Source organism: Sorex araneus, chromosome 9 (genome assembly GCF_027595985.1).
Source record: "Sorex araneus isolate mSorAra2 chromosome 9, mSorAra2.pri, whole genome shotgun sequence".
Taxonomy (NCBI): Eukaryota; Metazoa; Chordata; class Mammalia; order Eulipotyphla; family Soricidae; genus Sorex; species Sorex araneus.
In genome coordinates this window covers 28,979,694-28,993,883 of record NC_073310.1, presented here as the reverse complement: position 1 = coordinate 28,993,883, position 14,190 = coordinate 28,979,694, and the positions used below count along the sequence as shown (strand labels likewise).

Below are 14,190 nucleotides of genomic sequence, written 5' to 3'. Positions count from 1 at the left end.
AAGCAAACACCCTTCCCGCTGTACTATTGCTTCAACCCCATCTCCTGTGTTCTGATGATTGTATTTCCACAGTTGGAACAAGTACATCTTCCTAGTGCTTCCATTCAACCCCAAAAGTCAGAGTGAGTGTGGGGAAGCTACAGCAGCCACGAAAAAAGAAACTTCACTTATGGAGTGAGGACTAATATTATGTCCCTAGGCAACAGATGGCTTTTCATCAGAAGACCTTACTCCTGGCATTAAAAATTGGGGCAAGATTCATAGCCCTAGCTCTTCCCTCTGTTGATATTGACAGATACAAAATCAAGATTATAGAAATTGCTTTCAAAAGTTTAGGAAGGAACTGAGAGATGATTTCCAGACATTGCCCAAATAACCTGTCTGTAGGATTATGACCTCCTTCTCTCAAGTTCCCAAGAACCACAATAACTACCTACCAGATAATACTAAAGTCAGAGCATGACTCCTTCCGGCCAAACATCTCAGTTTCATGGTCATACCAAGCTTGCTGAGTGTCTCTCAAAACAAAAACAATATTTAAACAAGAGAGCAGCAGCCTTGCCTTATTTTCAGGGGGAGACACATGGGAAATGCTTGATATTATTGGACACTCTCATGATCCTTTCTACCCTGTTGGCACTTAGATGATCTATCCAACTCCCCACCTCCCCCTAACCACCAATTCTTCCTTCTGACCACCACTGTCTTCCTTCCTTCCAGATCGTGGCCGCTATCCTTGCCATTGCTGGGATTGTGATGATGACCTATGCAGATGGCTTCCACAGTCACTCTGTAATCGGCATAGCACTGGTAGTGGGCTCTGCATCCATGTCTGCCCTCTACAAGGTAACTGCATGCAGAGCTAGCACTTTCATGTGAGAGATAATGGGTGCCAGTCATGGGTTTTATGACTTTTAGGGATGTCATAAAAATTTCTTTGTTGATTGATGCCCATGCCTTCACAGGTCTTACTGGTTTGCAGTAGGTAAACTGAAACTTATAGAACATGCAAATGCTTTGAGCTTAAAATTTCTAGACTTTTCTATCCATGTCCATGTGTCTATCCACTCATCCCAAATGTCATGTTAGTGGCTTCCTTATTTTAAAGAGTCTAGAGGAGAACCAGAGATGTTCAATCACTGGCTCAGTGTTTGATCAGATCATTTGCCACCAGATTGAACCAAACATTTGAACATCAATGCAGCTTTGTCATTTAAATCTTTTAGCCTATGATTTTTGTAGCTGCCAATATTCAACACAAATCCTTGTATATTTCAAGTATGGACTATAGGCTACACAAGTTAAAAATCATGCCTATTGTATAAGATAAAATACTTTTGACTGACTGTTGGAAATCACTGTGTAGTTCTTCACCAACACTTGTTGGGACATCAAATTTTTATCACTACTTTCTGGTCTGTTACTATTTGCTCCTTTACTTTATCCTGACTCCTTGATGCTTTGCCCTTTTATCTCCTTTTTTTCTTCTCTCATTCTTTTTAGATCCACAATAAAGAATACAGATGTTGAGCTAGAATGATAGTACAGTGAATTGGGTGCTTGTCTTGCACATGGCCAGATGTGATCGCAAGCAACCCATATGGTCTTCTGAGCCCACCAAGAATGATCCCTGAGCATAGAGCCACGAGTAATCTTTGAGCACATCCAAGTGCGACCAAAAAGAGAAAAAGTGAATACTTTCAGGTTTGAAAATTTGGAAACTGGCTTACAATGTGGATCCACAGTCCAAAGGTTCCATAAGTACCAAGTTAAAGTCTCATTTCTCACTGAACCTTCCAAGTCAGAAAAAATTAAGTACCGTGGTATGTTATTTTTAAAAGGACCAAAGAGGCAACTCAAAGAGCTGGAGTGCATGTTTCACATGTATGAGTTCTAGTTCAATCCCTGTTACCACATGGTTCCCCAGGAACTTCTTAGAAGCAACCCCTAAGCTCCAAGCAGGAAAAAAATAATAGCCTCCATACTCCCAGAACTGCTGGGCATAGCCTCAAAGTAAAACAAAAGTAAAAGTCATAAGCTGGTGCCTTTTTTTCTGGCCCTGTGACTAATGTATTTTATGTGCTATGGTTCGAGAATGTGAAAAAACTGTATCTTCCTTAGCATCCTGCCTTCATGTCTGTAGTCACAGACATACACATATCTGGAACACACCAAGGCAACAAATTGTTATAGTCTTAGCACCATTCTGAGACTTCAAAGCTGCTTTTCCAATGAATGAAATGTTGAACATTCACATTCTGCTGTGCTCATTTAGTTATATTCTAATGAGAAGTGGAGAGCACATAAAAAGGAGTTTCCATAATTGGAATTTTGCTTTAATCCCTTACACTACCTGATCTTTATCGAGAGGAGCTAAAAGATAGGAAGCGAAAAGTACTGTGTCCTGCATATAATCTCAGGAATAAAAGAAAAGTTGTGGGTTGACTCTAAAAGGAAGATACAGGAAAGAGATACACGATGATAATTCAAAGATACACACTGTACCACCTCACTAAACTTGGATGAGGCTAACTGTCACCTCCTGCAGTCCTTCTCTTCCTGGTCTTTCATATGCCTGAAATATGTGAAGGGATATGTTCTGCTAAAACTGATGTTTCTGAAATTGGAGACTATAACTATTAATAGTTAAATCACCTATAAATCAGGGGTAGAGGAGTAAGTCTTTGCAGACAAAATCTCTTTTTGGGAGCAATAGTTGTCTAGCTGTGTTGTACAAGATCAGTTTGAGTCATTGCTAAGAATATAAATGTCTGCTACTACAATATATTACAAATATATGTGGTTTCTTCCTTTCCAGGTGCCCTGACACTGAGATATTGTGTTATGGATACAATATAGACAAAGTAGGAGACATAGGTCTCCTCACTAGGCTTGAAGTCATTCTTTGTGTAGTCAGATAATAACTCTCCATCCTACTGTGAGAGTGAATATGTGTGCAGGTGTGCATAGGATAAATCCTATGCCCTTCACTGCATACCCAGTAAAGTACAATTTACCCGTTACATGGCACTAATACTAGGTCCAGTCCCAGATTGGTCAACTTGCTGCAGTGGTCAGAGTTCCAGGAAAACTTTCATCCCTCCCCTCTGTTTTATTGGCAGGTTCTGTTCAAGCTGCTTCTGGGCAGTGCTAAGTTTGGAGAAGCCGCCTTATTTTTGTCTATTTTGGGTGTATTTAACATCCTCTTCATCACCTGTATTCCTGTCATCCTTTACTTTACCAAAGTGGAATATTGGAGCTCTTTTGATGACATTCCATGGGGAAACCTTTGTGGATTTTCAATCCTCTTATTGAGTAAGTAGCAAGCACCTATCAGAATCTCCAAAAAGAATGATTTAATGAGCACACTCAGATGGCCTCAGGGAAACCACTGCAAATACTATTCCCTAAAGGAGAATAATCACCCATTATTACCCTTAAATTCCCATTTATTTTCAAGAGCACTATTATACAAAGTAAGAACTTCGTGTGATGGCCTAAATATTAGTTCCAAAATCATTTTCCCTGTAATAATTCAGGCTGTTACATGTTACCTACTATTAGTATCATTTTTTATGCAGTAGTAAGTGACTGTTAAAGTAATATGCACATTGCACTTAGGATACATGAAAAAAAATGTCAATAAATATCAGCAGTTATGTCATCATCATTATTATTTGATGTCATGTTGATCCTAGGGAGAAAAGCAGTTTAAAATGTGCTTTGCCCTGATTTCATCTAAAATTATGTATTCCCAAGTTCCTATTTATATGGTCATCCCAGAGGCATTGCAGCAACAGAAAAAATCAGTTTGAAGATAAGAATCATAACCTCCATCCTCTTTTCTAGTGCTTTCTCACTGATTCCCTCTTCCAAATTTCCTTTCCCTGAGTTATGGAGAAAAGAAAGATGACTGAACAAAATTTCTGTCCCTAAACCCTATAGCCTGAGTCCTTGCAGGAACTCTAAGTGTATTGAGTTAGAGCAAAGGGCAATGAAAACTTTTATGACTCCAATCTCGTCAAAGAACTGGGATTGGACAGACTAGGATTCCTTGGTCATAGTCATAAAGATCATGAATAACACCCATTTTCTTGTATTTTTATTTCAGCATTCAATATTGTATTAAATTTTGGAATTGCTGTTACATATCCTACTCTGATGTCTCTTGGAATCGTCCTCAGTGTACCTGTGAATGCAGGTAAACCTAAATAGCTTTCTGTATCTGCTTGCAGTTCAACAATACCACATACACCTCATTCACCAAGACAGAGTCCACAGCCATTTCAATACTGAGGATCAGAGATAAATATTATTTATAAACAGAAAAGTAGATAAGGTAAAAAAGTTTGTTTGGTTTTGGTTTGGGGGCCACACCCATTACCAACAGTGTCCAGAGCTTTCTCTGGTTCTGTGCTCAAAGGTCACTTCTCAGGGTCATATTGAGCACAAGTTGCCCATGTACAAAGCAAGCACCCCACCTGCTGTACTATCTGTCTGGCCCAGGGACATATTAATTTTTGAGTTTCAAAGAGAGAAAAATACTCAAGGTAAAATGCACTAAATAAGCATAAATAGTATTCCCTTTATTTCTCATTTGCCCAGTAAACTCAGAACCTCACTTTTTTTTCCACTGAAGACTTGCCAACATTCTCAGTTGGTAGCAGTTACAAAAGTTTGCCATCACTACCCCTCACCTCCTTTTCCTGGCTCATTCTGGTATAGAGCTAGGATTTTCTTCCCAGAATTCCCTGCCTCGTACTCACCTTCCCTGTCTAACCTGTGTTCACCCAGGGAAGGGTCTGGGAATCATTATCCTTGGAATACTTCTTGGGTACAGCTCCCTTCAGATCTCTCTCACAAATGCACCTACTAGCAGGCCTTTAGAAGATTAACCTCCCCATAAGTGATTACCCCTCATCTGGTCGAATGTGCCATGAACACACCTCCAACCAAAATCAAAGCTGACCTCAATTTCCTGAGCCCTTTCCCATGATTGGGTTATCTCCTCTCATTTGCCCCACACATTTTTCCAGGGTCCACCCTGGTCCCAGACTCTAGAAGTGCCTCAGGGTAACAGAAGCCTGACTGGAACCCAACACACACTTCACCACCTACAGGAAGTGGGCCTAAATCATTGCCTCTGTGGGCCTTAAGTTGTTAAAAGAAAAAGTTTAGGAGCTGAAGAGATACACAGAAGTACAGTGTTTACCTTGCACACAGCCAACCCGGGCTCAATTCCCAGCATCCCATATGGTCCCCTGAGCACCGCCAGGAGTAATTCCTGAGTGCAGAGCCAGGAGTAACCCTTGAGCATTGCCGGGTGTGACCCAAAAAGCAAAAAAGTTTATCTACCCTCATTACCTTGCCTGATATGAGAGCCCAAGTGAAATGATGTGTGAGACAGTTTAGCTCTTCAAAATCCAGAAAGCCCCTACATTGGAAAACTGGTTTTTAAAAAATAACAATAATGCCCAACCATTTTCAGAGCCCTAATATTTCCACAATTACCTTATTGTGAGAAACACATTCAGGCAGCTCTTTTCTAGCTTATTTGGACTATCTCTTATTGCTAGGTATCTAAGATTCATCATCTTTTTATTAAATCCATAGCGCTGGGTCAGGGAAGTAGCTCAGCAGTAGAGCACTTACCTTGCAAGTGTAACTAAGGTCCTAGGTTCAACTGGTCTGCTATGGTCTCACGTGGTAGAACAGGGCCATTGAGTGACTGCTAGGTTTTCCTCTCCTCTTTAGATAAACTTCTGAGATGGCAAGTTGACTCTCTCTGCCTCTTAGATTAATAAAATGTTCTGCTATATTAAATTTAATATTTTTGAATTATAGTGGAATCATAGAAACAACTACTTCTTTGGTAATAGCACCTTCTACTGTTTTTTTAGGTTAAACTTTTACTCTTTTCATTTTTTCTTGCCCACCCTCTGCTCACACTCTAGACTACATATGAGGTGAGAATTGTGGATAGGGGGAACAGAGTGGGCATAAGAGTTGCAAGGTCAAGCCACGCCACCAGAAGACAGCAGGACATCCCATTTGGGAAGAGCTGGGGATAACTGCCCATCACATCAGTGCTCAATACTACACAGACTAAAGTCTGCAAATCTCTTTGACAAAATGACACCGAAGTAATGTGACTCTTCCTTAATTAAGAAAGAGGATATTTCTTTATTTTCTCTTTCCTATTTTCCCCCTTACCATTCCAAGCACTTCCAGTTCTCTAGTTATACGAGAATGATAATCTGAATTTTTTTGTTGGGGGGGCGTGGCTGGGAAGAGTGGGCCACACCCAGTCATGCTCAGGGCTTACTCCTAGCTCTGTACTCAGGGACCACTCCTGGTGGCATTCAGGGAACCATATGGGATACCAGGGATTGAACCCAACTCGGTCATACACAAGACAAATATCGTACCTGCTGTACTATTATTGCTGTAGCCTCATGATTTGAACTCTTCTTAACTGACATAACTCCCACTTCTTTTGTTCCCTTATGTGATGTGTCAGGAAGGAGCCATGTTTTCCATGGACCTTTAATAAACTTTAATTATTGGTGGTAACACAGGCAGTGTTACAGCTTAAACGCTGAGTTTTCTGGAGAAGAATAAGAATTTACATTGTCCTCAAAGAACCAAAGTTCAAGTTTGAACTTCAAAACATATTCAAGCATATCTCAAGTACTATTTATTGTCATATTGGTGTGATCTGCAATAGTAAGAAAACAAAATTGTTGTTTCTCAGAGCGCATAGAATTGTTGCTTACACTATGCTATAGGTCATTCACTATTGTTCTAGACATAATGCTATTGCCAATCTATAACTCAAATGTGACACAGACAGGAAGTGAGCACATAGTGAAGACATATTTTCTGGACACAGAGATTCCACAAAACTAAAATTTTTAACAAATACATTATCTGCAAAGTACAATAAAACAATGTACAGTTAAAAAGCCAAGAGACAGACATAGAAAGATTGCACTCATCTGTGGAATATAGAATAATAGACTATAAGACTAACACCCAAGAATAGTAGAAATAAGTACCAGGAGGTTGTCTCCATGGCTTGGAGGCTGGTCTCTTATTCTGGGCAACTCAGAGAAGGGAACACCAAGTAAAATGTGGTTGGAGGTCATGTGGGGGAAAGATGATGCGGGCCGAATATAGACTAGAGACTGAACACAATGGCCACTCAGCACCTTTATTGCAAACCATAACACCTAATCAGAGAGAGAGAACAAAAGGGAATACCCTGCCATAGTGGCAGTGTGGGGTGGGGGGAGATGGGACTGGGGAGCGGGGGAGGGATGTTGGGTTTACTGGTGGGGGAGAATGGGCACTGGTGAAGGGATGGGTTATCGAACTTTATAAGGGAGAAACTTGAGCACAAAAATGTATAAATCTGTAACTGTACCCTTAAAAAAAAAGAAAATGTTTACAGTCTGAAAAAAAGAAAGCCAAGTAGCACTGCACTATAACATTGTTGTCCCGTTGTTCATCAATTTGCTCTAGTGGGCACCCGTCTCCATTGTGAGACTTGTTACTGTTTTTGACATATCAAATATGCCACGGGTAGCTTGCCAGGCTCTGCCATGCAGGCATGATACTCTTGGTAGCTTACTGGACCCTGTAAGAGGGACGGAGGAATCCAAAAAGCCAAGTACACATTCAAATATATTGTGAAATAATTCTTTCATATTAAGAAAAGAGTCCCTCTATAAAACTTTTGAAGTTCCAAAATATAAAGAAAACAGTCATATTTTCATGACCCTACTACGCAAAAGTGACCCCAGTTAAACTTTGGTGTGTGCTTATATGGCTCATATATTTACATATCAATGAAATGTATGTGTGCATATGTGCATGTACATATATATATATATGTTTACATGCATATAACTAGACAGTCCCTCTGTAATTTGTGTCAGACAAATCTCAGAATTAAGGTTCTGGATAAATTTGGAAAAATGAAAAACATGTAAATAACAAGGTCTTATCCCAGAGAGGTTTTCTAAAGTTAAGGGTGATTTACTCTAGGCGAGCCCTACTCTTCTGGAACAAGGCCAGGCTGATGATCTGAGGCGAAGCAAAGCCAGATCCCCTGCCTTGCAGAAAGGGATGCTAAAGGTCCGGGTCCTTTGCCTAGGAGGAGCCTAAGTGCGGTGCCCAGGTCTGAATTGCCCATGAGTAATCCAAGTTCTCTGTCTCATGCAGTGGTAGATCATTACACCAGTAAAATTGTCTTCAACGGAGTCCGAGTCATCGCCATCGTCATCATCGGCCTGGGCTTTCTCCTCTTGCTCTTGCCTGAGGAGTGGGATGTCTGGTTGATTAAGCTGCTCACACGCCTCAAAGTGAGGAAGAAGGAAGAGACAGCTGAGGGCAGCGCAGACCTGGGCTCAGGACCTCAGAACAAGAACCGAAGAGCCCGCCCTTCCTTTGCCCGCTGAGGGCCGGCTCTCTAGAACTCTGGTGAACACTCCTGATCAAAGATTTAGAGGTCTACTCCTGCCAGGGGAAGCCTCAGTTCGATAAGGTGTACATACTTGTACAGTTCTGGTAATCTGCGGTAAGTTACACGGTATTTATTGGCATGTCCAACTTGCTTGCACTTTTTTCACATCAGACCTTTCACTTAAGGGTACCAATTCCGAACGAAAGAGAAAAAGAGGAACCGCTCAGCTCTTTTCAAATGAATGTAAAGCAGGTTAAAATTATCCACGCAAAGATTGTTTCAGATGACAGACATTCTTGACAAGGCAGGACAAATGTTTTGAATCTTAGCAACTGAAAATTATATTGCACACTGTGATTATTTCTCAGCTATGGTAGGTCATATTTTGTTTTATACCAGAGCTGTACTCTTAATTTTATGGAATTTCACTGAACCAAAAGATAACTAGGTTAATTTGGAGGGTGAATGGATGGGATGTGAAGAGGTGAAACAGAAAGGAATAATGGACATCAAAAATTGTCTGCTATGACTAATCTGGGGTTGATGAGTGGAAGAGGACAGGCCTGAGCCAGGTACAGAGGGAAAAGTTAAGTCAAGCCCCAGTCAGTTTGCTCTTACATGTTTTTCTGTGTAAGATCATGCAGGAGAAATTACAGTGCCTTCTACAGATTTTTGTCTTTACCTATGTGAAGCGAGGTGACATTGTAAGTCACTGGCGCCGTCTTATAATTTAGATGTAGAAATATTTAGAAACAAATAAAATTATATGTGTGTACGTACAAAAATGACAAAGCTAATGACCAGTATAACGGAACATGGTTTATGATATGCAATGTGCATAGAAGGTAGACTATAGAGGAGGTGAATGGCTGGTTGCTTTTACTTCATGACTAAGAAGGGGCAATTATTTACTGAATCTGTAAACCTTTTTATGACACTTTTAAAGCAACGGGCTGTTTACTTACACACTTTAGGTCTGCCAGAAAAATTCTATCTGTGATAGATCTGTAAAGAGGGATAAGGGGGGTAGAGTTTACTATTTTTGAAGTTTACATTGTTACATAAGAAATGGAAATATTATTTTGAAATGTTGTCAAAATCCAACCGGTGCGCTCTGTAACCATGGAGTCTTTCTCGTTTCATAGGGCAAAGGGGCACTCATGACCTGAACTTTTTAGCAAATTATTCTTCTCAGTTTCCATTACCTGTTTGCCCAAACAGATTAATAAACCGTTTTAAAAAGCAGCTGGCAGTGTCTTGATGACTGCTTTGTGAGTTTCCCCACTGCACTTATTCTTTTTGCTACAGATCACAGCCTTTGCCTTCTTCCCCAGGCTGACAAGCTCATGGCAATTCCCACCTTCCTACAGCTTTACACCTACCCAACCTCATTAAGGCAATATTTTCTATGAGGTCAGGTGGGTTGTTTTGCATTTTGCATTCATTTGTAAAAGTTAACTTCCTTCCAGTAAGTTTGGAGACCCTGTTTCCCTCCCTCCTTCTCCCTTGTCCTCTAGATACCTTCCCTCTGCGCAGATCTGAGTATTCCTTCTATCTTCCTTTCTTAGTCCTCTTTTATGCTGAACACATAGCTCCTCTAAGAAGCACTCTAGTCCCTAAATGATAATTTTCCAGCTCAACTTCCCACTGAACTACTTCCTTGGGGGCTGACTAATTTGAATTTGAGAGAGAATTTGATATCCCGGGCTTTGATAATATGTACATCACTGTTCCAGCAGCCATGGTCAGGACCATGTTATCTGTTATCTCTCATTATATTGCTACCAAGATCTGGGTTTTCTAAGACAGAATGAGAACAGAGAGAAGATTAAGAGCCTTTAAAAAAAAAACTCATCCTACCACGACAATTATAGTGTCTATGCACCATGCACACTTGATATGTGGGATACACCCTGAAGCATCTATCAAAAGCAAAAAGTGTTCTTTTCAATGAGTCTGCTGTATCCTACGATGGGGGAATCTCTTAACCCCTTCTGGAACCTGAACCAGCCATTTCTACTATTTTATCTTAAGCTCCAGACCCTTCCAGTTATCCCTGGAAGGCAAAAAGATTGCCCCTGTAAATCACAATAGGAAAAAATAGGAAAACACTAAATGAAAGTTACTTTTTTCCCATTGGGCATAAAACTGATGAAATCAACAAAAATAAAAGTAAAAACTCTATGAAGTATTTGTTAATAGTGTGATGTGCAATTGCCCTAATGTGCAATAGCCAAGGGTGAACACAACCAAGGTGTTCATCAGTAGATGAATGGGGTATACGTAATGGGCCTTTCCATCTTCAAAAAGAAAATCTCATTCACCCTGTGACAGGGGAACACTTTGAAGACACGTATGCCAATGAAATAAGCAAGTTGCAATAAGGAAGAAGGAAATCATTCCAATTATAAGTTTCTTAGAATAATAATCTCCATAGAGATAGAAAGAGAAATGATGATTACTGGTGATAGGAATGAGGAGTTGTTTTCCAGTGGCCATGAGTTTCAGTTTTATAGGATGAAAAATGTCTATAAAAAGGAAGAACAAAGTTCAGATTATGGTAATTACTGCAAAAAACACAATAAATTTACTTAAATTTGAAAAATTGTGTCCTTAAAAGAGTAAATTTTAATGTTTGTTATTGTGATAATAGATAAATATATGAGTAAAGTATGTTTTTAAAAAAGTTGAAAACCTTAGGAGTGATTTTAATACTCACATGAGTTGGAGTAAGGAAAGAGACATCTGAGAAATTTCCTTGAAAAGTGAATACAAGCATCCTCCCAATACCCAACAATATTTCAAAGACTTGGATGAACTGTAGCAAATTTGGTAGAGATTCATAAACAACAGAAAATGCTAGAAAGGAGTTTCCTCTGGTCAATGACTTTGGGAAGCAATCACTGTTGTCTGATTGTCCCCCCTCTAGAGGGCGCTCTCAGTGACTGATGGATTTCTCTGTTCACATAAGGACAGAAGATTCAGAGTTCTACCACTGCTGAATGCTTAAAGGCTCAATCTGTACAATCTCTTTTGTACAGTTTTTTCAGAATGTGGTCACTGGGGTAAGTGGGCATAAACTAACCAGTCCACCCTCCTTGCTATCAAGCAAGGATTTTTCTAACCCACACCTGCTATTCAGACCAACCCTGATTTCTTTTCCAGAGCCATCCAAAACAAAAAAGAATCAAAGAGAGATCATGGTCAGAATCCTTGAAGAACCGGTGTTTTTTCCAAATCTAGTTTAAAATATGTAATATTTATCATTATTTTTTAACTAAGTGAATTTTTCCTAAAATTAGAAAATTAGGTTAGGAATTAGATCCGATCCTAAAATTAGAACAGATGGTTGAACAATTCTGTGACTATGCTAGAATTCTATGAATTAAATATTTCAAATGGATGACAGTATGGAATGTGAAGTATATTTTAGTACTCTGATTTAATTAATAGGTGACACATGAAATTATTTAATCCTTGAAGTGATTCCTATTTGAAGTAGCATCTTGCCATTTCTGCCTAAAGAATGAATTTTCTATCTTAGACTCACCCGAAGACCAGTGGCAGAAGAAGAGATTTGAACTGTACTTGGCTAAGGGCAGCCCTCCCAGCACTTTTTCTGTGAACTGAGAAATACCAACTCCAAGAAACAATCCAGAAAGGTCATGTTCACCAGTCAGTACCCAAGGTTCTGACTGTGGTTCAGTATTCCTCTCACCAAGTGGAGTTCCATGGCTTCTGCCTTTTTCCAAACAGATCCTCCAAACTCCCACAGTCCCACAGAGCCATGAAAGTAAATAAGCTATTTTGCTTAAGAAGACATGGTTTCCTGTTGCTTGATTCCCAAGAACTCCTGGGATCAAGCATGTGGGAGAAAACTGGAATATTCAAAGAAAAGCTAAACTTTTATTTATTTGGGACTGTATTTGTTTTTCACTTCATCTGTCCCATTTCTTAAAAGTGAACTCAGTAAGGCCCAAGAATGAAGAATAAGTACATCATACTTAAATGATAAAGGGGTTAAAAATTTCTTCACAGTGCATTAATATTTTTAAATTTTAAACATTTTCCTTGACATAGTTTTTAGGTACTCAACATAAATTCTTAAGAAATACATTTTTAAGTTAAATTAGTGTAAATTTTATTTCAAGAAAATCTGTCAAAAATAGTTACTAGAATCATATATGATGAGATTTTTTTTTGTAATTGTAATGTAATGTGTTGCAAATGAAAATGATAACAAATTGTAAGTTTCTCTTCTTATTGGAAAAATATGTTACCTGTAGAAAAGGTAGACATACCCATAAACACACAATGTGCAATAATAGCTACAATTTTACTAGTAGCAGTAGTGACAGAAGTGGCAATAGCCTCTGAGCTTTGCCAGGGGCACTTTTTCTCTGACAGTTACAAGACAGAGGTAGGAACCTAAGTGAATCTGCTTCGCTTTTCAACAGTTTTTATATTTTCATAAAGAAGACTCTAAAGTAGAAAGAAACAAATTATAATGACCTTCCCATCTTTTTCTCTAGGGTTGCCTTGAATATTTGGGGGCAGTGGGGGTCTATTGCTCTATATAAATTTCAGCAGTTACTAGATTTGGTCTTTTTAAAATGTCACAGGGATTTTTATAGGAGCTGCATTGAATCTGTATAATGATTTGGGTAAAATTGTCTTTTTGACAATATTAATCCTCTAATAATCAGGAGATGTTTCCATTTTCTCATATGCTTTTTTATTTTCGTGGTAATTTATGGTTTTGTTTGTTTTTTAATAAATCTTTCGCCACTTTTGACTAAGCTGATTCCAGGTATTTGAGTTTCTAGGCACAATTGTGAATGAGATTTTTAAAAATTTCTCTTTCTTCTATTTCTCAATTTAGAAAATGAGAATTTTTAAAAAAATACATCCATTTCTGTGCAGCCTGCCACTTTACAAGTCTATTTTTTCTAGAAGCTTTTTGTTGGAGTCTTTCCTGGATTTCTTTTTGTTGGATCTCTTGCCCTACCTTAGAAGGAAGGCTTTCAGTTTCTCACCATTGAGAATGATGTTTGATCTTATGATAAATGGCTTTAACTATGTTGAGCAAAGCTCATTCAACTACTTTATTGAACTTTTTTGTCATGAATAAGTGTTGGATCTTGTCAAATGCTTTCTCTGTCTCTGCCAATATGATTATATGATTTTTACTTTCCTTGTATTAATGTGGTGTATTACATTGATTGACTTGTTTATATTAAACCAGCCTTGCATCCCAGGATTAATCCTAATTGTTCATGGTCTTTTTGATATATTATTGGATTTGGTTTTCTAATATTTTGTTGAGGATCTTTGCATCTATGTCCACCAGGGATAAAGTCTATAGTTTTCCCTTTTTGTGATAATTAGTCTGTTTGGGTATCAGATTTATGTTTGCCTCATAGAAACTATTTAGGATTCCTGCTCTTCAACTGTCTGAAAGAGCCTGAAAGGATTGGGAGTAGGTCTTTAAAGTTTGGAAAAACTCACTAGCAAACCCATATGAACCTAGGGGTTTTTTTTTTGAGAGAGACTTGATTACCATTTCAATTTCCTTAATAATAATAGATCTGTTCAGGTGTTCTGTTTCCTCTAAATTCAACTTTGGAGTTCAAAAATATGTCCATTTCTTCTAAGTTCTCCACTTTCATGGCATAAAAAATTTCAAATGGTTCCTGATGTATCACAGTTGTTGAGAGTGCCTT

General features: G+C 38.8%; 2 protein-coding genes across 5 annotated transcripts in view; both read left to right on the top strand.

Annotated features, from left to right (window-relative positions):
• The window catches only part of SLC35F3 (solute carrier family 35 member F3), a 528,189-nt gene that overhangs the window by 465,064 nt on the left and 48,935 nt on the right, over positions 1-14,190 (top strand). For 2 of the 4 annotated variants that reach the window (XR_008631432.1, XR_008631433.1), the window contains exons 5-8: positions 721-846; positions 3,123-3,315; positions 4,112-4,201; positions 8,227-8,581. Coding sequence is in view for 2 of the 4 variants with exons in the window: in XM_004620368.2 (XP_004620425.1) it covers positions 721-846; positions 3,123-3,315; positions 4,112-4,201; positions 8,227-8,462 (645 nt within the window). In the remaining 2 variants the exon portion in view is untranslated. Of the gene's footprint in view, positions 1-720; positions 847-3,122; positions 3,316-4,111; positions 4,202-8,226; positions 13,728-14,190 lie in introns of those variants that run through there. The other 2 variants (XM_004620368.2, XM_012935439.2) reach the window with 1 other exon arrangement.
• LOC101547632 (cytochrome c oxidase assembly factor 6 homolog) overlaps positions 8,442-14,190 on the top strand; it is a 59,306-nt gene continuing 53,557 nt past the window's right edge. The window contains exon 1 of the mRNA XM_055147450.1: positions 8,442-8,581. The gene's annotated coding sequence lies outside the window, so the exon portion shown is untranslated. The remainder of the gene's footprint in view (positions 8,582-14,190) is intronic.